Raw genomic sequence first — 21,859 nt, forward strand, 5'->3', positions numbered from 1 at the left:
GCGGCAGGTGGTTTGGCACGGCTGGAATCAAAGACAGTTTTCCCTAAAACAAACATAACAAACCCAAACCTGAGTGGCTTAAGGAGGAAGGAGGTTAAGGGGAAGTCCTGTGTTGGTGAGAATTTGTCACTTTTCGGGATTACCCAGCATGAGTTAGGTGTTTCTTTTGAAAGCCTGATAATTTCCTTTAGAGAATCGCCAGACTGACTAATCCATTACCTTGGGGCAGTGGGTCCCCAACTTTGCTGTTCACTAGAATCACCCAGGGAGTTTAAAAAAACAAAAACAAAAAAAACACCCCAAAACTTCAGATGCTTTGGTCGCACCCAATACCCATTACCGCAGAATGCCTGGGAGTAGGAACGAAGGCGTCAGGATCTTTAATGAAGAGCCTCTCGTGATTACAGGGGGCGGCCAAGTTCCGGAGTCCCTGCCTCAGGGCAGAGTCCAGTTTTGTTCGCTAAAACCCTCGGCTTTGGGTTCTGGTTCCAAACATTCCTCGCATTGTTTTTGCTCCTTCCTCGGGTTGGGGGCGCTCCGAGCAGGAAGAGGATGTGGTGTGTCACCCAATTAGGAGGTCCCACTACGCTAAGCCCGTCGGCGTAGTCGGCAGCGCCGCACGGGAGTGGATTTCTGCTTTGTCATTCTGACTCTGGCGACCGGCCCGCCTGTTCCGAGCAGGGCGTGGCCTGCGGGGGCCGCGGGGATCCCGCCGCCCGTTCCCCTCGCTCCGCCGCAGTCCGCGGCGCCTGGGAGCCGCCGGCGCGCACAACCTGCTGCCCGGAGCTCGGGTCCACGCCAGCGGTGGGTTCGCGGACAGCCGGCGGAGCTCCGAGCCTCTGGGCTGTGAGGCCGCGGACGGGGGCCGCCGCCGGCCGCGTGCGCTTCGGGTCGCGGAAAGCGGAGCTGTTTTGAGGTGTGTTTGAGTCCGGGTGAAGCTCTTCCAAGGCGGCGAGCTTCTTGGCCGCGTTCGCGGTTGCGCGTGCGTCGGTGGGACCGGCCGGCCCCGGTCCGCCGCGGTCGGCCCCGTTCGGCCCCGCTCGGCTGGTGGCTTCCTTCCGCTAGCTCTCTGTGGAGACCGGGTGCAGAAATGGGGGAAAAAAAAATGAGTGTGTGTGTCGTTCGCTACTGCGCGACTGTGGGAACGCGGATGATAATGTGACGAGGAGACGGACAGATCCTCGACAGCGCTAAGGGAGGAGAGCGATTTGAAGAGGTCTCTTAGGAAATTTTCCCATTGCATCCCCGGAAATCCTGAGCTGGCAAATCGTCCCAGTTTCCAGTTGGGGAAACCGAGGCTCGGAACCACGTGACTTGCCCCAGCCTCCACGCGGGGACCGCAGCGAGGGGACCCCGCGCGTGTTTCGCTCGGATCGGGCAGTACCGGGTGGCGGGGAACGGGGCGCACGGCCCCTTGTGGACTTTCTGGCCGCTTGAACTCGGGAGAAAAGGCCCCGCTGGGACCTCCTTCCGAAGAGCAGCCGCGGGGGTGAAGCGCCGGTGGGTGCAAAGGCCCGGAGGAGCGCTCGCTGCCATTACTGTTGTCAGACAGCCGCCCTCGGGAGAGTTGGTGTGATTTCTGGCTCATGAATGGGCCCGAGGGTGTTCGAGTAACTGGAGTCTATTTTTAATTCCATCACTGACTCACTGCTTACCTGAGTTCACCCGTTTGTAAAATTGGGCCATTACCTGCCGGTCTGTCAAGCAGGGTGTTGCTCTGGCTTCAAGCTTCTGAAATGAAAGCGCTCTAAGAGCGCCGGCTGTTCCTAATTTTGCCTCGTGGTTTCAAATTTCAAAGAAACCTGGGAAGTCGGCTTCTGGCGTCCTGTGTGGAGGCAGAGTTCAAAGGCAGCTTACAGGGGGAGGCGTCTGCTGGAAGCGGCGATGCCGGCGCGCGCGGGGGGCTGAGCCGCGTTCGCAGCGCCTGCTCCGGCGAGGCGGCCGGCATTACAGCGCGGCGGCCCCCCGTCCCCCCCGCGTCGGGAGCCCGCTCGGGGCGCTGCGGCCAGCGCGCGGGTGTGCGGGAGCCGGGCGCGAGCGCGGGGACGGCTTGCGGGCGGGGGGCGGTGCGCGGGAGCCCCGGGCCGCGTGGTTGGGCACACGGAAGCCCCGCCCCTGTCGCGCACTTCCCGCGGCGGCCGGGCCGGCGGGGCTGACCCCGCGCCCCTCTTTGCTTTTGTGCGGCAGACGACGCCAGCGGCCTGGAGAGAGCGCTCTCGGAGCTGACCTCGGAAGCCGAAGTGCCCGTGGTGTTCGTGAAGCGGCGGAAGATAGGCGGTCATGGTCCAACCCTGAAGGTAGGTGGGGGGCAATAACGTTCTTTACCCGCCGGCGCTGGGAGGGAGCCCGTGGAGCCGGCTGCACCCGCGGCCCTCCCCTCAAGGCCGCGGTGGCTGCGGACGGACCTCCGCACGGAGCATGTCCTGAAAAACGACCAAGAAGCCCCCAGGGGCCGGCTCACGATCGAGGGGTGGAAATGGATGAGTCGGCGGGTAGACTCAGAACTGGGGAGGCTTGGATGGGAATGTGGAACTTTTCATCTGTTAAAACACGCGTTCAGAAAGTTGGTTTTCCTCCTATTTCGCCTTCCTTTGCCCCTCCTGGTCAATCTAGATAATTCAGAAATTGCCAGCAGCAGTGTAAACTGCCGAAAGTGAGTTGTTTGACGTATTGAGAAAAGGGTATCAGGAAATGCCGATCTTCGTCCATCCCTATCATCTTCCTCTTTAATGCTCTGGGAGGGAAACCCCTGAAGCCCCGGGCTCTGGGGAGCGCAACTTGCAAGCTTCTGGAGTGAGTTCATTTCCCTTCAGGTATCTCTTTTCTAGCCCAGAGTTAACAGTTGGGTGGAGGGAAAGGAGAAAAATCTTTCCTTTGGCTTGTAAAGCGTGATGGCACTCCTTCCTTAGGACCATGCACTGCGGGGTCGGGTGGATGGGTCTGGCTATGGTAGGGGCAGAATGCTTGGAGGCGGGGTGCGTGTTTAGGAGGATACCCAACATAGACCAGGTGTGGCTGGCTACCAGGTTAGAAAGCCTCTAATCTCATCACTTTGATGCATTTGCTGTAATGTTCGCTGATTATCTTTTTGTCCTTGTCTGTATTCATGTAATTTTTAAGAAATGGAACTCATACTTAAACATTGCCTTCTTAGAAGTAAACCTGAGGCCTCTGTTAAATGTAAAAATCTACTTACATATGTTCACATTGAGGAAGAATATTAATTAATTTGCATTTTTATTTGCGATTTTTCTTCTAAGGGAATCTTATTACCATTTTGAAGTGGACTAGGAAATGCAGATAGACTTCAGAAACAAAATAGCAACTTAATGTGAAATAATTAACGGATAAAAAGGCTTTTAGTTTGATTTAAAGAGTATTGTATTAGTCAGACCTTGAGTTTGCAAGTCAGATGAGACAAAGGTCTATTAATACTACTTTCAGTCTGATTGTTCTGTTTTTTCTACCTATGTCATAAATTTGCACTTAAAAAGTTATGTGTGGGGACGCCCGGGTGGCTCAGTTGGTTGGACGACTGCCTTCGGCTCAGGTCATGATCCCGGAGTCCCGGGATAGAGTCCCGCATCAGGCTCCCAGCTACATGGGGAGTCTGCTTCGCTCTCTGACCTTCTCCTCGCTCATGCTCTCTCTCACTGTCTCTCTCTCAAATAAATAAATAAAATCTTTATTTAAAAAAAAAAAAGTTATGTGTGCACTTGACCTTTATATAAATTCTACAAATGGTTCTGGTTTTAGCATCAGTGGGAGTAAGAAGAATCAGTTTTTAGAAGTTTTGAATCCACTTTATTGGTATGGTCTGATGTTTTCAATCCATATGATGGTTAATTTCAGACATTTAGTGGGGTGCAGTGCCAGGATTGAAAATATACCACCAAGTCATAATTAAAATTTAAAAAATAATTTCGCACATCTCTTTTAAGTAAGCTTACCATTCTACTTTGTATCATTTTCTTGTTGTTGTTTTCTAATGAGTAGTAAGGCATGGAAAAAGACACAAGGAGGTAAGGATGGATTTTTTTTTTTTTTTTAAAGATTTTATTTATTTATTTATTTATTTGACAGAAATCACAAGTAGATGGAGAGGCAGGCAGAGAGAGAGAGGGAAGCAGGCTCCCTGCTGAGCAGAGAGCCCAATGTGGGATTCCATCCCAGGACCCTGGGATCATGACCTGAGCTGAAGGCAGCGGCTTAACCCACTGAGCCACCCAGGCGCCCAGTAAGGAAGGATTTTTAAATATTTGTGGATTTCCAGCCAACTGTTGGCCAAATTTGGGGCTAAATGGTGGGTTTTGAAAAATCTCTAGGGCATGTTGGATTTGAGTGGAGAAAGGCATTTATTTAGTGGAGAATTAAGTGTTTATAGGATTAGTGTTAGAATCCTAAAGTCCTCACCAAAAGAAAAGGTTCAGATTTTATACTTAAATGCAAGATAAAAAAGGGAGAGGGGCCTCCTTAAAATGCATGCTTTTCCTTTCTCCTCTTGTTTGTTCCTTTGTCTCCCTTTCCCTTCAGTAAACACAGTAGTAGCCGCAGCAGTAGTAGGAGCAGCAGCAAAACCTACCTTGCTTTAAGGAATCGTCTTTTAAGAAAACTAGTGTATGGGCCACCTGCGCAGAATCCCCTGGAGTGCTTGTTAAATGTACATGCCTGGGCTTTACCTGAGGTCTTAAGTAAACCTTAAGGGCTAGGATCTGCCTTTTAATTTATTTTAAGCAAGTTCCCTCAGGTAATTCTTAGGATAAATATCACATTTGAGATTACTTTCACGTATAAGGTAGTTTGGTCAAGATTGGTTGCTAAATAATTAGAATTGGGAAAATTGAGAGGAAAAGGGAAGAGAGTGGAAAAGTATGTATTGACATTACTGAGTGCAGGACATAATTAAGACTAGTAGTTTGAGATAATAGTCTTGGGAGATAAGACTAAAACCAGCAACAGGGTACTTAATTTCTTCAGGTTAATAGTAGGACAGATGCCAGGCAGAAAGCAGTGCCTGACGCATCCAGGTGAATTCTGGACAGTTGTGGGTGGAGCTCGGGTGCGATCCTGTTGCTGTTGAGGCTCCAGCCCCACAATCGGTTGTTGTGGCCGTGTGGGTAGACATTTAAACAAAGGCAGGTCTCCTCCTTTCAAGCCTGACTTCTACAGTTACCAGAAACCGGACACTTCACCGAATAAACACTGGGAAATTGGTGGTAATTTAATAACTCTTCAGCCATCCCCTTTCTTTCTTAATTCTCTACCAAAATTGGCAGAGAACTTTGTGTCTTTTGATTCTTCCTCCCCACATAATCCTTCAGGGGAGATTAGGGGTGTTCTTGCTCTGGCAGAGAAGGTGGCCTGAGGAGGATGGGAGGGCTGCTTTGAAGACGGGGGATGTGGACAGGTTCGCTGACATAAGAAGGTAAGGGTAAAGTAAGGACAAGTAAATTTCTTTGGGGCTGATTTATCTAGCAAAATTTTTAGTAGTTGTGAATCCGTGTTGAGATCCCATGCCTTGTCCTCCCACTTGAACTCAGGGACAACACAGACCTCCTTTTTTGCTCTTCATCTGTTCTTTCCCTATTCTGTCCTGGCTTCAGATTGCCCCTGGGCTCTCCTGTCTATTCACTTGCCAGGGCTTGACTGTTTTCCGCACATGCCCGCGGTCTTTATTAACTTTTGCCAGGCTCTTCCAGGTCCTCAGTTCCTCTTGCCTAAACTGCTTCAGCAGTCTAACAAGCCTCCCACTTTTGATCTCCCGCCCCTTCCAGCCCATGTGGACTGGATCATTGAGGCATCTTCTGGTTGCTCCTTCCCTGCCCCCAGATCTGCATGCAGAGTGTAGGGCACACCCTTGAGCTAAGTATTCTGTTTTCTCCAGGGCTTGGTGCCCACCTGCTTTTCTGGTTATTTCTTCCTCTGCTCCCTTACCTACTGGAAGTGGAACCACCCTTGCAGCTAGAGTTCCTGAAATTTCCTTCCTTTGTTCAATTCTTTATTCCAGTTTCTGATTTATCTTCTTGCTCAAACTGACTTTTCCAATGGCCTACCTGTGTCACAGTACAAGACCCGATGTGTCCATTCTTAACCACAAATTCTTATCTCTGGAAAAGGGGGAATCCTGCCAATTACAATTTTTTGGATTACGTATCAGAAGTGAAGAGTTAGCTTTATTCTTTGTGTCTGAGATCCCATGTCTCTCTTAGAGTTCAGCAAATACTTAAATGAGCATGCCTATTAATGACAGTAACTACCATTTATTGAATGTCTACTGTACATTAGACTAAATGCTGTAACACCTAGGTGATTAAATTTTCACAGTAGCCCTGTGCAGAAAGGGGTGTTATCTAGTTTTACAGGTGAGAAAATGGAGGCCTTGGGAATGTAAGGAACATGCCTAGATTACACAGCTAGTTAAATGGCAGCACCAGGAATGGAATCCAGGACTGTCTGTGAAGTTCATGGTGTTGTACTCATACTTGCCAGCACTTGACTTTGTGTTACAGCTATTGGGATACATGCCTGATCTCCCCCGTGTGATTGTGTATTCATGATTCAGGCCTGAGCCCATGCAGATCTTGGTATTTCTAACATAGCTCTGGCAAATAGCATTCATTAGTTACATGCTTGCTGAGAGGAACTGCATTCCTCTGTGCCTACTAAATTGTGTGTTCCTTTAGGACAAAAATGATTTATTTTTGTATCTTGTGTGTGTGTTTTAACACCTAGTTTGCATTAAGTATTTATTGAATGAATGGATGATGGTAGGGCCGGAGGAAACTCAACTCCAAGTGAGGTATTTAGCTACAGGATGTCTGATTTTGTGAATGTCTCTGAGGCCAGCCCCTAAGATATTCTGGAGAGATTCTAGGCAGCATTTAAACAGTTCAGAATTTCAAGGAGCTGTATGACAGCAGCTTTGTCTGCCTTCGTTGTCGAATGCAAGTGTGTCCCGGTCAGTTGAGAAGGAAGTAACATTACATTTATTTAGCTACTATTTATTGAGTACCTGTGTTCTCAGCTTTGGGCTAGGCACTATCTTTGCTCTTTGTAGCACAAATCTGCAGGGCCAGTGTATATATTTAAGGTCTATTTGTCAACAAATGTTTGTATATGATTTTTTATAAAGAGTGACAACCACTCTTGTGTGGCAGAAAAGACATTCAGTAGACTCATGTGACAAAGGAGGAAACTCAGACTCTGAAGAAAATAAGTGGAAACTAATACAGCACTAGTTTTGATCTGAGCCTAGGCCTCCAGAGTGAATTCCTGCAAGGCTACTGCCTTAAAAACCACATAGCCAGTGCCGCCTTCCCCATAGTCTATCAAAATGATGCTCCTGGTCATTGCTGATTTCTGAGGTGTGTCCTAAAAGAGTTGGTAATTGCTCTTGTAATTGAAAGGTTCTATTCTCAACCCACACCCTTGTTTATGTTAGTTCTTGAGACTTGGTAAGTCAGCCAGCACTGGGTTTTCTGCTGTCGGTGAAGTGTTTGGCCACAAAGCAAGCGTGGCGGCTTTATGTACTCTAAAGGATTTAAATGCTCAAGTCCGCATTATTTTGTGGGACTTGACAGTCATCTTTTACTTCACTAGCAGTAAAGCCATGTTATTTGGATAGAACAGTTATTTGAAGCCTCTTTTGGATACTGTGTTGCTGTTGTTTTTAAAGAATCTGCTGAAATCGAAGGAAATCACTCAATGAGAATAACCTCAGACTCTTAATAGACCCTGCTTCAGATTACGTAGCACAGAGTTTTACCTCTTCAAAATACTATATACACTTCCATTAGCTGAAACCTTAGTAGATGTTTAAATTGCATTATATGGCAAATTTTTTCCCACCGGTATTAGTTGTAGTTGGGTATATTCCTGTATTCCTCCTTACAGATAGATGGATATGGAATATGGAGTAAAATATTTTTCTGTCCTAAGAGTGAGGTTATTGATTTGTATACTTTTTTCTGTTTGGTTTCTAATGTTTATTAATAAATATTTGCTATCTTTGGGATAGTTTAGATTTACTAAGTATTCAGTAATTGAAAATATTATCTGATCTGTCACGCAATTCTCCTTCAATACTTACAGTAGCTTTATGGTGGGTAAGTAGTAGTATTCCCACATTACCGATGAGGAAACTGGAGGTTGAGCAGTTAAGCAACCCACCTAAGAGAACCTAAAAACTAGTAATAGGTCAAGATTAGAACTCAGGTTTGCCTCCTTCCCCTGTCCATGGTTATTTAAAAAAATGTGTATCTGCCTTGATCCTGGCAAAGTTTACCTTAAATATTAAAACACCAACCAAAGCAAAACCATATACACTCAAGCATAACCTTAAAGGAAATTCAGATGAAAGAGAAAACATACCTAACATCCTGCTAATCTGACAACTCAGACTAGCACTTTTATCAGTGAGACTCTTTTCAGCTAAGTATTAAATAGATACCCTGGCAGGATGAGGGGAGAGAAAACTGCTGTGAAAGAAGGAACAGAAAAGTTCAGGGAGGAAGCTCATAGCAGGATAAGCATATCTGCTTGAGTGTTGGACCCAAACCTGATTGGCCCCAGTTTTGGCCCAGAGGTTTCTTCTGTGCCCGTTTGTTACAGATTAATCCTATGGTTAAAACTCCACGGACGCAGAGGCGCCTGGGTGGCTCAGTGAGTTAAAGCCTCTGCCTTCGGCTCAGGTCATGATCTCAGGGTCCTGGGATTGAGCCCCACTTCGGGCTCTCTGCTCAGTAGGGAGCCTGCTTCCCCTTCTCTCTGCCTGCCTCACTGCCTACTTGTGATCTCTGTCAAATAAATAAATAAAATCTTTAAAAAACCCAGGGACCCTAGGTAAGTTCTTTTTTTTGTTTGGCTGCAGAGAGGCTTTTAACCTGTGACATCCATCTCATGTTCGTGTTGCACACTGGGGGTTGTGGGAGATAGCCTAGGAGCTGGGAATGAATGAGTCTGAACTTGGAGCAAAGGGAACGGAAAATATAAAAAACTGAAGAAAAGAAGAAAGGAAATGTAGGGCCATGTTGAGCTCTTGACAGCAACTCCTGAAACAGGAAAAGGGGAGAAGAGCTGAGTTAGTTATCTTGGAGGCCAAGCTGTGTGTCGTGGTTGCCTGAACTAGCCTTACTGAATGGGGATGGTAGACTTTAGTGAGGTCTTTGAAGAGCGAGTGCACTTTTGCTCTCTGTTAACAATCCAAAGAGAAGTTTACCAGCATAACTGAAATTATTTATTGCTGTTCCTTCTTTTTAAGGTACATTTACATAATTATTATGAGTAATTGGACTTCAGGGTAGAAAATTGCTATTTAGTGATTTCAGGATTCATGAGTGTAGAAATCCCATTTTTTTAAATGATTTAGGAAAATCACTAGACTTGAGATTTTTAGTTTATAGCAACATTAAAACCTTGTGCTCTAAATGCAGAATTAAAAAGGCAGAATATTATGCAAGTATGACTTTTTGAGGGTGAGCTAAGTTACATGTTACCAAGGTTCTTAGGGACAGGGATCTAGCTAGTATAGAATGAATGAATTTGGCACTGGAAATAATACTTAATAATATGATGCCTGCCTTGATGTGTTCTGTTGCTCCGAGCAAGTTGTGTGGGTTGTTATCTCCTGAGAAATCCCTGTAAATGGTATTATTACTTTATAAGTAGGTTGGGAGAATTCATTTATTTTTCTAAACCATTTTGAAATTCTTGGATGAAAGGCTCTGTATAGAGCAAATTGGTATCTGCCTGTTTTCCCTCCTCTGAGACAGGAGAAAATAGGTACCTTAGGGTGGGAAGGTTGGTTTATTTTTGGGAATTCTTTTATAAATTGCTTTTACTGAATTTGAAAAGGATATCAGAAGCTCCTCAAGAATATGGTGAACTATAAAAGGAAATGTTTTTGTTTTTGGAACTCGGAATTAGCTGGGTGTTTTCATCTAAGATTTAAAACATACTTAAATGGTTTGTAAATGGTCAAACTTGGGGAGGAAAATATGGATGGTCCTGTGGTGATCCTGGGGGGCGCACTTTTGTTTTTCTTTTCTCTTGCTGCTTCTTTATTTCAGAGAAGAGTTAAGGTTGACTTTCTGAAAAGCATTAAACTTTTATTTTCAGTGTGTTGGATCTACTTTTTTCCCACTAATCTGTGAAATCAGTCTTGTGCCAAATAGCTTGCAGTAGGTGCTGGAACAAAGTTTCTCATGTATATTCATTTATATATTGTAGTGTGCGTACTCAAATGTATCCTTGTGAAAACAGCTTTGCTTTGAAGATTTAAGGCCAGATTCTTGATTCAGAGATGTTCAGTCTGATAGAGCAGGATAATATATATGCATGAATAGCCATAATGCCTGGTGTTCTTGGAAAATAAATGTTTTTTTCTTCTGAATTTTACCTCTATTTAAAATTATGATGGGGGCCCCTGGGTTGGCTCAGTCATATGAGCTTCCAGCTCTTGATTTGGGCTCAGGTTGTGATCTCAGGCTTGTGAGATGGAGCCCTGCATGGGGCTCAGTGTGGAGTCTGGTTGTCCCTCTCCCTCTGCTCCTCTCTCTCTCTCTCTCAAATAAATAATCTTTTTCTTTTTTTTAAGATTTTATTTATTTATTTGACAGATAGAGATCACAAGTAGGCAGAAAGACAGGCAGAGAGAGAGGAGGAAGCAGGCTTCCCGCTGAGCAGGGAGCGGGATATGGGGCTCGATCCCAGGACCCTGGGATCATGACCTGAGCAGAAGGCAGGGGCTTTAACCCAGTGAGCCACCCAGGTGCCCCTCAAATAAATAAATAATTTAAAAAACAAAAAAGAAAAGAAAAGAAAAATTGTGGTAGATGAAGAATAATATAAAAAGTTTAGAGAAATTGAATACTAGGTTGTGCTGTTCATGCATTTGTAAGAAACTTTCTGCTACAGACAAGGAAAAATGAACTAGTTTAGATTCATAAGAAGCAATATAGAGCTAATTTACTTCCTGGTGCCTTGAAACCCAGGTTGACAGGTACAGTGTGGTGTTCTGGCTGTGGTGTCCTCTGCCCTATTAAAGGGGCACCTGTTGAAGTGAAAAGCTTGTGGGTTGAGAGTGCATTTTTTTTGTTTTCTTTAAAAACAAAATGTAGGGACGCCTGGGTGGCTCAGTTGGTTGAGCAGCTGCCTTCGGCTCAGGTCATGATCCCAGCGTCCTGGGATCCAGTCCCACATCCGGCCCCTTGCTCCGCAGGGAGCCTGCTTCTCCCTCTGCCTCTGCCTTCCACTCTGTCTGCCTGTGCTCGCTCTCACTCTCTCTCTCTCTCTCTGATGAATAAATAAAATCTTTAAAAAAAAAAAATAAAAACAAAATGTATTCCTTATTGTTACATATACTTTGCTGCTTATGAGACTGATGAGGTAAGCCCTTTGTTCCAACTGTACTGAATTTCCAGTGAACTAGTGGGTGAATTTTCCAATGTAGTCACTTGATTCACAGCATTTGCTTTCATATCTTTATATCAGATTGCTTTTAAAATCTTTGTAGCTTTAATCACCTTTCAGGGTTCAGATTTATCTCCATTGGGAGATTGTGGCCTTTACCCTTTGCCAGGTTTCCAGATAAACTGCTCTTTTGCAGAGGCTGAACCCACTTTATCCTTCCACTCTTGGGTGGTGGAGAACCTAGGTCACTTGGGTAATGCCGGACGGTCCCCCACCTTTGCCTTGGGCTGGCTCAGACGCTCACTTGCCGGGTGTCTGCCTCCTCTCTTGACTGGAAGGGTCTGGCTTTTGAGGGCCCGGAAGGTATTTATTTACTAATGTGCTTTTGCGTAATGAAGAATGTATTCCAGACAGCACCTTGGAACTGAGCGCTGAGAATTCGGCCCATTTGTGGTGGACGTTCTGCAACTCCTGATTTTTGGCTTAATAGGCAGTTTACAGGATAGCCAGACTTAGTTTTCAAAAAGACAGAACCCCAGAGACCCTACCTTTAAATCATAGTAAGAACGAAAAACATAATTGACCTAACTGCATTATGTGACAGCAAATGGTTTAAAGTGCAGAACATGTAGCCTCCCGCCTCCCCCCATAGAGTTTTTGCATTTCTTTGAAAGCTAGAGAACACTGTCAGTAATTGCTAAACTAATGGCTAACCCTTGAGCAGGTATTATTCCAGCGTGGAGAGGGGGCCCATTATTGCGCGTGTTCTGTGCGCCACAGCGAGCTGGTTGCCAACGCACTGGGTCTGGGCTCCGCGGGGCGGGGCCGCCGGGAGGCGGAGCGAGCTGGGGCGGGGCCTCCGGGCCGTCGCCAGTGCGCATGGGCCGACATCCTCCGCTCCGATAGACCCCCTTCAGTTTCCGCTGTTGTAGGAAAAACGTTGTGAAGGCCGTTAGCAGAGTGTTCCCTGAGAGCGCCGGTCGCGGAAATGTCTGATGAGAAAGGTTCCCTCGGGGGAGGTGTAGAGAAAGGAGAGGAGCCAGTGGGGACCATCGCCGCTAGTGCGTACTCTGTGAAGCAGGCGGATGATGGGGAGGAGGCGGATGATGGGGAGGAGGCGATGAAGGTGGGAGTGGCGCTGGGGGCTGGTGGCTGCTCTGACGACCTCAGCTATGGGGAGGCCAGCATAGACCCCAGCCTCCTAGGGCTCGCGGGGGACGAGGAGAAATGCCGGAAAATCCGCAAGAAGTACCGGCAGCTCATCTATAACGTCCAGCAGAACCGTGATGACCTAGTGAACACCGTGAGCGACTCGTTAACCTTGGCGCTGGAAGAAGCCGATGTCCTGTTTGATGGAGTGAGCCGAACAAGAGAAGCCGCTCTCGATGCCCAGTTTCTTGTTCTGGCTTCTGATTTGGGTAAAGAAAAAGCAAAGCAACTAAATTGCGATATGAGCTTTTTTAACCAAGTAGCGTTTTGTGACTTTCTGTTTATATTTGTGGGTCTAAACTGGATGGAAGAGGAACATGAGGAATTGAGTGGCTTTGATGATAATATAGTTCTTTCCTTCTGGGACACAGTACAGAAGGAGGCGTCGTCCTGGATTTTGCAAGCTGAGACATTCCACTTTATTTTTGGTTCATTCAAGTCCAAACCTGCACCAAGGCCCCGACTTGAACACCTCAAAAAAGCTCTCAAAATGGAAGAAAATGGGGATATGCCTACAAAGCTGAGGAAGTTGGACCTGAGTAATAATCAAGAAACAACAGAAAAAGAAGTAGAAAGAATCTTGGGATTGTTGCAAACTTACTTTCAGAAGTATCCTGATACTCCTGTGTCCTATTTTGAGTTTGTGATTGATCCAAACTCTTTTTCTCGTACTGTGGAGAATATATTTTATGTTTCTTTCATTATAAGGGATGGTTTTGCGAGACTAAGGCTTGACCAAGACAGGCTGCCAATATTAGAGCCAATTAATATTAACCAAGTGGGTGAGGGAAATGATCCCTGTTCTCATGGCAGGAAACAAGGAGTTATATCTTTGAGTTTACAGGACTGGAAAAATATTGTGGCAACTTTTGAAATTTCAGAGGCTATGATCACAAACTCCTACTAGGGATTTTTGTCCTTCATGTAGGACGCATTTTGTGGCTTTTCTAAAGTATCTCAAAATGGAGAGTAAAATCAAGCAGAAGCACATAACTATTTCATGTAAAGTGAGAAAGTATTTTCAAAAATGCCAGAAATTGTTTTACTGTGCAGTGTTTTTTTTTTTTTTTTTTTTTTTTTGGTAGTTTATAAGGTTGTCATGATCTTCTGTTATTAAAAAATTATTCACTGGCATGTTTGTGAGAAGATTTTTTTTAAATGCCCTTTAAGACTTTATCAGTAAAAATTAGTTCTGGAATTCATAAGAGGCATTTGATAGTTTACCAAAAAATCAATTTTATGATGCTATTTGATACTGCATTGCTTCCTCTGTTAGAGGGAACTTGATGGGGCACCTGACAAGGTTGGGGGAAGAGTGGGGGGAAAAAGTAGGCAAAAAGACTATCCGTAGGGCAGTGAATAAACAGTGATAATTTACTGTAAAAAAATCTCGATGTTATGCTTCATTTCAAGGAGGACTCAGTTAAGATTAATGTGTGACATCCATAAGCTAAATAATTTCTCCTGTGATTTGTCTTATCTACTGTAGAGACATTCTACTTTTGTTAGGTGAGGCGTCAATTAAGTGCATGCTGAAAGGTGAGTAGGGATTGGTCAAAGATAGAAGAAAGGTATTCTAGGCAGGGGAATACGGAGGTCAAATACATGGAATTGTGAGAAATTATGGCACCAGAGATTCATGAGTTGTTTCTTTTTGATTTTAAACTATTCCATTTGAAGGGCACCGGGGTGGCTAAGTGGGTTGAGCCTCTGCCTTTGGCTCAGGTCATGATCCCAGAGTCCTGGAATTGAGCCCCACTGCTCAGTGGGGAGCCTGCTTCCCCCTCTCTCTTTGCCTCCTGCTCTGCCTACTTGTGATCTCTCTTTCTGTCAAATAAATAATAAAATCTTAAAAAAAAATAAACTTCCATTTGAATGCTAAACTGGGTGACAGTTGGGTTACTTTATATATTAGTTTCCTCAGAAGTTGAAGATATTTTTGTCAGATTATTTCAAACACAAAACCAGTTATAGTATTTACATGGGTAATTTCTTCCCTAGCCTCTGGTTTCCAGACACTTTGTAATCTCTGCTGGTGACCTTCAGAATCAGTGGTGTTTCATTGTGTAACACCCTTGAATATTCCCAGTTCAATTTGTGTTTCTTGTTAGGGCTTTAAATGTCTGGAAATGATCTCTCTCTATACTGAAATATATAATTAACTTAACCTAAATGTTCTTTACTTAACCATATAAGCTCTTTTTTTTTTTTTTTCCTTTTGTTGATTGCAGTTGTTTTAAGGTTATGCCAAAATTTTGGGTCTTTAAGAAAACAAGTTCAAAGGTATGGAGCATTCCTAAATAAGCTTTTCTTCTTTTTTTCTTTTTTCAATAGGCTCCATGTCCTATGTGGGGCTCGTACTCAGGACTCAGAGATCTAGAGTCGCATACTGACTATGCAGCCAGTCAGGTGCCTGAAGGCTACTTTTCTTGATCCCTATAGGAACTTAATCTTTGATAGTAGTGGATTTTGCCTTTGGGCATGATTTGGGAAATGGATAAGTATCTGTTTTGCATAGAAGTAACAAACTTTTCTACTAAGTCAGCGTGATAGAGCGAAGGGAAGTCCAAAGACTAAATAAACGACGTCAAGATTGACAGGAGCAATCTTAATGTATGTGTGCGCAAGTTTCTTAGTAATTAGTTGATATTTAGATAATTAGAGATATTTCTCATAAAGTTGTTCAGTTTTCTGAAGGAGCCACTCCTTCCCTTTTTTCATGTGAAGGAATGCTAACCCTCCTGGTGTCTACCACCCTTTGATTTATTTAGCAGTCAAGCGAGTATCATTTGGTCTTGCTGATCCTCACTTGAGCCTGTCTTTCCCAACCAAGTTCCCTGGGTTTTCCAGAGCTTTGCTATTAGAGGAAAATTATCTGTTAGTAGCAACAGTATCCTGCCTCCCCCCCCTCCACCCCTTTTTTAAACTCCTCTCCAGGTTCCTCTGTTAAGTGCCCGTCTCTTTTTTTTTTTTTTTTTTTTAAAGATTTTATTTATTTATTTGTCAGAGAGAAGCGAGAGCAAGCACAGGCAGACAGAGTGGCAGGCAGAGGCAGAGGGAGAAGCAGGCTTCCCGCCAAGCAAGGAGCCCGATGTGGGACTCGATCCCAGGACGCTGGGATCATGACCTGAGCCGAAGGCAGCCGCTTAACAAACTGAGCCACCCAGGCGTCCCAAGTGCCCGTCTCTTTATTGAGAGTATTGGAGACTTGACTAAAACCATTAATAGAGCATATAGAGGTTTAGGGGGAAGGTAGTTTGGGGGGCCTTCTCTGAAGTTGTAGCTTTTAAAATATATATATATATGATTTTATTTATTTGACAGAGACGCTGAGAGAGGGATCACACAAGCAAGGGGAGTGGGAGAGGGAGAAGCAGGCTTCTCTCTGAGCAGGGAGCCCAACTTGGGGCTTGATCCCAGGACCCTGGGATCATAACCTGAGCTGAAGGCAGATGCTTAACATCTGAGCCACCCAGGCTCCCCAGCTTTTTAAAAATTTTTTTAAAGATTTTTATTTATTTGGGAGAGAGAGAGAGAGAGAGAGAGAGAATATGAGAGAAAACAAGCAGGGAGAAAGGGCAGAGGGGGAGGGAAAAGCAGATTCCCTTCTCTTGACTTCCTCATGCTTTTGCCTTTGTTTGGGGAACTCCATTACCAAGCGATTAGAATCTTGGAATCTTGGAATGGCACTTGTTAATTTCCTCAGCAATTGCTTGAGGGCTTACTGTACAGACACTGCTCTAGGAACTGGGAAAAAAGTGGTGGTCAGAAAATTGACCATCTCTTATGGAATTTATATTTCAGTGTGTGTATTGGTTTCCTTTTGCTACTGTAACAAATTACCAAACTTTTGGTGGCTTTGAAACAACAGAAACGTATTCTCTGATAGCTCTAGAGGTTAAAAATCTCAAATATGTTTATCTGGGCTATAAATCAGGGTGTCAGTAGGGCTGGTTCTGCAGAGGCTCTGAGGGCAGAATCTGTTTTCTTGCCTGGTTCAGTTTTTGGAGACCACCTATAATTCCTCCATTGTTAAACATACCAGTGCAACTTCTTAAGTCTGTCCTCATGGTTGCGGTTACGACTGTAGTGAAGTCTCCTCTGCCTGCCTTGTATAAGGATATGATAATGTGTTGATGGAGTGGGGAGGAACAAAAGGAAAATGTTGTTTGGGAACTTGAGGGAGACCTAATGGAAGAAACGGGCACTGTGTTGGAGTCTTAGAATGTTGGTAAAAGAACCTCCACCTCCAGCCCTAAAAGACTACTTTGGAAAGGATAATGTGTTTGTGTACACTGAATAAAAATTATTTAACATTGTGGTTTATGTACTCTATCAGGATTTGATGGGAAGAGGGCATTTCAGAGGAGATGTGGTGCAGGGAGGTGTGGGGGAATCTGCTGGACTCTGCCAGATCTTTTTGACCCTGCAGGTTCCCTTCTTTAGGAAGGGGAGAGTTAGTAACTTAAACAGGTTTTTCCTACTAGCCACTGGGCTGATAGTCATTATTTCACTTACATCCTGCAGGTTGGTGAAGTACAAGGGTATGTTAACTTCATTTTACAAAATGAAAAAGACTCCTAGGGGTTAGGTGATCAGCCCACATCACCTGGCTTAGAGAGTGGTAGAGCACATGTATTAAGCCAGCTCAGTTAACACAAGAGCTGATGTGTAATGGTAAAAACTGGTACACGTGGGTAAGATTCATGTTTGGGGGAAAGGAAACATAAAGATTACTCTAATTTTAAAGAGATCTGGTACACTAGAATTACTTTCTGTGTTGTGCCTTTCCAAAGGTGAGTCTGCAGCAGTGTTTCGCTAGGGGTGGGGTGGGGGAGAGGCATTCCTGAGAGAGACAAATGGAAGAAAGGGAAGAATATCCAGTGTCTAAGGCTGGCAGACACCTGCAGGTGTAAGGTGTTGTGTAATTACACTTAAGTCCTAAAGCAGTGGTTCTCAGAAGTGCGGTCTGCATTCTTCTGGGGCCTCCTGAGGCCCTAAGAGGAAGGCCTTGATGTCAGAATTATTTCTGTACTACTAAGATGCTTTTTCGTTGGGGCACCTGGGTGGCTTAGTGGTTTAAGCCTCTGCCTTTGGCTCTGGTCATGATCTCAGGGTCCTGGGATCGCGCCCCACATCGGGCTCTCTGCTCAGTGGGGAGCCTGCTCCCCCTCCCCCCGCCACCTGCCACTCTGCCTGCTTGTCTCTCTCTCTCTGTCAGATTAATAAAATCTTAAAAAAAAAGATGCGTTTTTTGTTATAATACTATTATAATATTTGTTGTAATACTACTGTTAGAATACTACTATACCTGTTTTGTTATAATACTACTAAGATGCTTTTTTGTTTTGTTACAACTCTTTTGCAAGTCTACCATGGAATTTTCCAGACAGGTGATGTTGTAATAGACTAAGTGCAGAAAAGACAGGAGCGGTGTTCTATTAAGACAGACATTAAAGAGAATTACAAAGATATAAAATGCCACTCTTCCCACTAATTAAAAGATTATTGTTAATGTTCTGTTTAACAGTAATACTTAGGGTTTTTAATATTGTAATGATTTAAAATATTTTAATATTAAAATTTCTTTCTTAGTTTTAATTTCTAATATACAAAAATTTATAAATAAGCCTCACATTAACCAAAGCTTTTTGGGGGCCCTAAATAATTTAAGGCTTGGAAGGGATCCTGAGACTAAAAAGTTTAAGAATTCCTGTTCTTTGTCAGCTACTACAGTTGGTGATCACTATTTCTAACACTCATAATTGGAGGGGACATTTTTCTCCTCCTCTCCTTACTCATCTGTACACACCTGGGGGAGCTGTTTTCTACAATCCATCTTACATATATATTTCACGTGGGAAACCACTTAACTTGGACCTCATTGACAGAATTTCAGTTTTAAGTTGGATTACAATTTTAAAACACCATGTTTAGTTCTGGGGTCAGTGGAATGCTTTAGTTTCCTGTATCTTACTGATTTTACTTTATAAAGTTCAGGCTCACTCAGCTTTCTTTGTAGAATCTGTACACTGGTTGATAGAGTTTTACTTCCGGCATGAACTGTAAGAATCCGATGTGATCCAGAATTTCAGTATGGAACAGATTACACATTGGTAAAGGGAGTATGTGGCTTTTCAGCATGACAGTGCATTTTCTTTCTTCTAGTAGATATATTAAGTGGGGTGGTTATGAAATGGGTAGTTTCCCTTTAGACAGCCAATGACTGTGTTTTGGCACTGGCTGTGTCCTGTACTTGCAGATAAAATTGAGGCTGAGATTAAAAATGGTCATGTTATTTTTCCCGAAGAACATCTAGCTGCATTTATTAGTTAATTCTTTTAAGTCAGCAAGTCAGCCTGTGCTCTTTGAGAGCAATTAGGGAGTAATGCTTGTTATCTGAAGCTTATATTGATCCTTTGATCTGAATGGCTATTGTTATTACCAGATTGTTTTTCCCCCTACAGTGCCTTCTGTTGAAGGAGGAGCTTCTGCCATAATGCAAGTTCACGAATACTGGCTGTGTTTACCAGCCTCTCATGTTAGACCTTTTGTACAGACGGTCAGGGTGAGGCTGTCTGATCCCCATTGTTGCTGGTGTCCATGTGTGCTCCCTTCAGTCCCCAAGCCACCGTGTGTACCTGCCACTCTGCCAAGGGCCAGCCACAGTGCCGTGCCTCCTCCTTCACCTTCCTCTACTGCACCCCCTTCCGCATCCCAAGAACCCTGCTCTACTGACCCTAAGCTCTGCCTTTCACCCCCTACAGCTGATGGTAGGCAGGAGAAGAATATGCAGTCTGGGCTGGTAAGTTTGGGGGGTCTTTTTGACTGTTGAGATTAAAATTGGATTTTTACAAAAACTTTTAGTGCCTGTTAACAGTGTTTCCAACCATTGTCTCACGTTACCACAGATTTTTGTTTTAATAAAAGGTAATATTAAATATATCACCAGAACAGTCTTCCAAGCTAATATGAAACGTGTATAAAAGCTAGTGGAATGAAATAGTTTTTTAAAAATTAAAAGTCTATAATATTTATATTACAAAGCTTGTTATGTAGCAAGTACATGGAAACTAAATCCTAAATAAATTACAGGAGGCCTCGTGCACAGGTAGATAAAAGAGGTAAGCCTGAGGGGCGCCCAGCTGGCTCAGTCAGCAGAGTATCTTAGGTTCGTGAGTTCAAGCTGCATGTTGGATGAAGAGATTACTTAAAAAAACTAAGAATATATATATAATAAAAAATTAAATGTGTTCTTTAAAAAAAAAGTAAGCTTTGTAGAGTCGTGTTTATTCATTTAGCCTCCTCCATCCTCCTTTTTATCTTTGCTTATTGAAAATGCCTTTGAGGGGTGCGTGGGTGGCTCAGTGGGTTAAGCCTCTGCCTTCAGCTCAGGTCATGATCTTGGGGTCCTGGGATCGAGCCCCGCATCGGGCTCTCTCCTCAGCCGGGAGCCTGCTTCCCCCTCTCTCTGCCTGCCTCTCTGCCTGCTTGTGATCTCTGTCTGTCAAATAAATAAAATCTTTAAAAAAAAAAAGAAAAGAAAAGAAAAGAAAATGTCTTTGAAAATCAGGGACTTTTATATTTAATTTCTCATGCAGTACAATGTCAACTAATGATATTTTTCTGAATTTTTACTTAATGTAGAAAAGTCTCAAGTATTTGGCTGATCTGTTTCAGTTGCCATTTGCCAGGAACCTGTCTTAACTGAAGACCTCAGCCTACTCATTGTGGTACCTTTCACAGTAGAAAATAAAGATGCTGTTGACTGGTAGTGATAGTTTTTTTTAAGATTTTATTTATTTATTTGTCAGAGAGAGAGTAGCAGGCAGAGGGAGCCCTCTGGGCTGGATTCCAGGACTCTGGGATCATGAGCTGAAGGCAGATGCTTAACCGACTGAGCTACCCAGGTATTCCTGGAATTGATACTTTTATTAAAAACATATGGTACACATGTTTTAAAGATTTTTATTTATTTATTTGGGAGAGAGACAGTGAGAGAGAGCATGAGCGAGGAGAAGGTCAGAGAGAGAAGCAGACTCCCCATGGAGCTGGGAGCCCGATGCAGGACTCGATCTCGGGACTCTGGGATCATGACCTGAGCTGAAGGCAGTCCTCCACCCAACTGAGCCACCCAGGCGTCCCCAGTACACATGTTTTTAAGAACCTAGTTTGAATCCTGGTGTAATAATTCTAGGAAAAAAAGGACTGATTCTGAGACTTGATTAGGACTAGTTTGATTTTGTTGGAATGTCAGGCCCTAATGTACGTAGAAGTACTGCGGCAGCTCTCCATCACGTGCAAAGGTACTTGTCCTAAGGCAAGTCCTAAGGAAAGCACATCGCTGCTCACCGCTTGAAAGGAGCGTTACACATTTTCTAGTTGGGTGCTGTAATATAAATTAGTATTCTTCCTTTGAAAATTCCTTTTGCTTTAAAAATTCCTTTCTTTAAAGAAAGGTTTTCTCACAGAACTTTTCAGACTTTGTTGTTTTTAAGTTCCATTATTTCCCCCACTGTTGTTTTTCTTTAGGCTTATCAGGAGGGCAGACTTCAAAAGCTACTGAAAATGAATGGCTCCGAGGATCTCCCTGAGGCCTATGACTACGACCTCATCATCATCGGAGGGGGCTCAGGAGGACTGGCAGCTGCTAAGGCAAGGCTCCTTGTGTGTTGTCTGGGTGTTGGTGGGAAGAGCCATATTCCTGACTGGAATTGGAGCCACTCTTGGGGCATTTTGCACATTAATTGGGCAGGACATATTTATAAAGGAACTGTTTTATAAATCATTTTTCCAGGTTGAACTTTATCTTCTTTATGAAAGTACTTCTGTACACCAGTACCAGGGCCAATATTTTGGGACGCAATTTGATTCATTTTAAGTTTGGCTGACTTTTCAAAGACTAATACAGGCATATAGAAGTGGTTTGAAATTACATATCTTATTCTTTATAAATACTAATATAGGTTTTCACTTTGATGATTTCCCTCATCCCCAATAGAAAAATGGAGAGCAGCTGGATTTCTTAAACTTAATCGTTAAAAATGCTTGCCTCCTTTGTAATATGAACTGAACTACAAGAATAACCACTAACTCCAGCTTAGGAGTAGTGGGGGTGGAGGGTGTATATATAAGGGATGTTAAGGAGTGAGGCTTCTGGCCCTAAACTGAGATACATTTTCCGTGTGTGAGGGGCCTGGGGCCTTTCATCCTTCTCCAACAGGTACTTTTAAAAGATGAG

The 21,859-nt window shown here is 44.0% G+C and overlaps 2 protein-coding genes across 2 annotated transcripts in view; both read left to right on the forward strand.

Annotated features, from left to right (window-relative positions):
- The first annotated feature begins 578 nt into the window (after positions 1-578).
- Positions 579-21,859, forward strand: part of TXNRD1 (thioredoxin reductase 1) — a 65,261-nt gene continuing 43,980 nt past the window's right edge. Inside the window, exons 1-3 of the mRNA XM_059186704.1 lie at positions 579-916; positions 2,188-2,297; positions 21,151-21,273. Of these exons, the coding sequence (XP_059042687.1) occupies positions 21,187-21,273 (87 nt within the window). The 5' untranslated portion in view covers positions 579-916; positions 2,188-2,297; positions 21,151-21,186. The remainder of the gene's footprint in view (positions 917-2,187; positions 2,298-21,150; positions 21,274-21,859) is intronic.
- Positions 11,374-15,566, forward strand: EID3 (EP300 interacting inhibitor of differentiation 3). The gene has a single exon (XM_059186706.1). The coding sequence runs from the start codon at positions 12,398-12,400 to the stop codon at positions 13,523-13,525; it is 1,128 nt and encodes a 375-aa protein (XP_059042689.1). The 5' UTR covers positions 11,374-12,397; the 3' UTR covers positions 13,526-15,566.

This window comes from Mustela lutreola, chromosome 8, assembly GCF_030435805.1.
Source record: "Mustela lutreola isolate mMusLut2 chromosome 8, mMusLut2.pri, whole genome shotgun sequence".
Lineage (NCBI taxonomy): Eukaryota > Metazoa > Chordata > Mammalia > Carnivora > Mustelidae > Mustela > Mustela lutreola.

Coding starts and splice junctions, on each gene's coding strand:
- EID3 (XM_059186706.1), top strand. CDS start 12,398: ATGTCTGATGAGAAAGGTTCCCTCGGGGGAGGTGTAGAGAAAGGAGAG.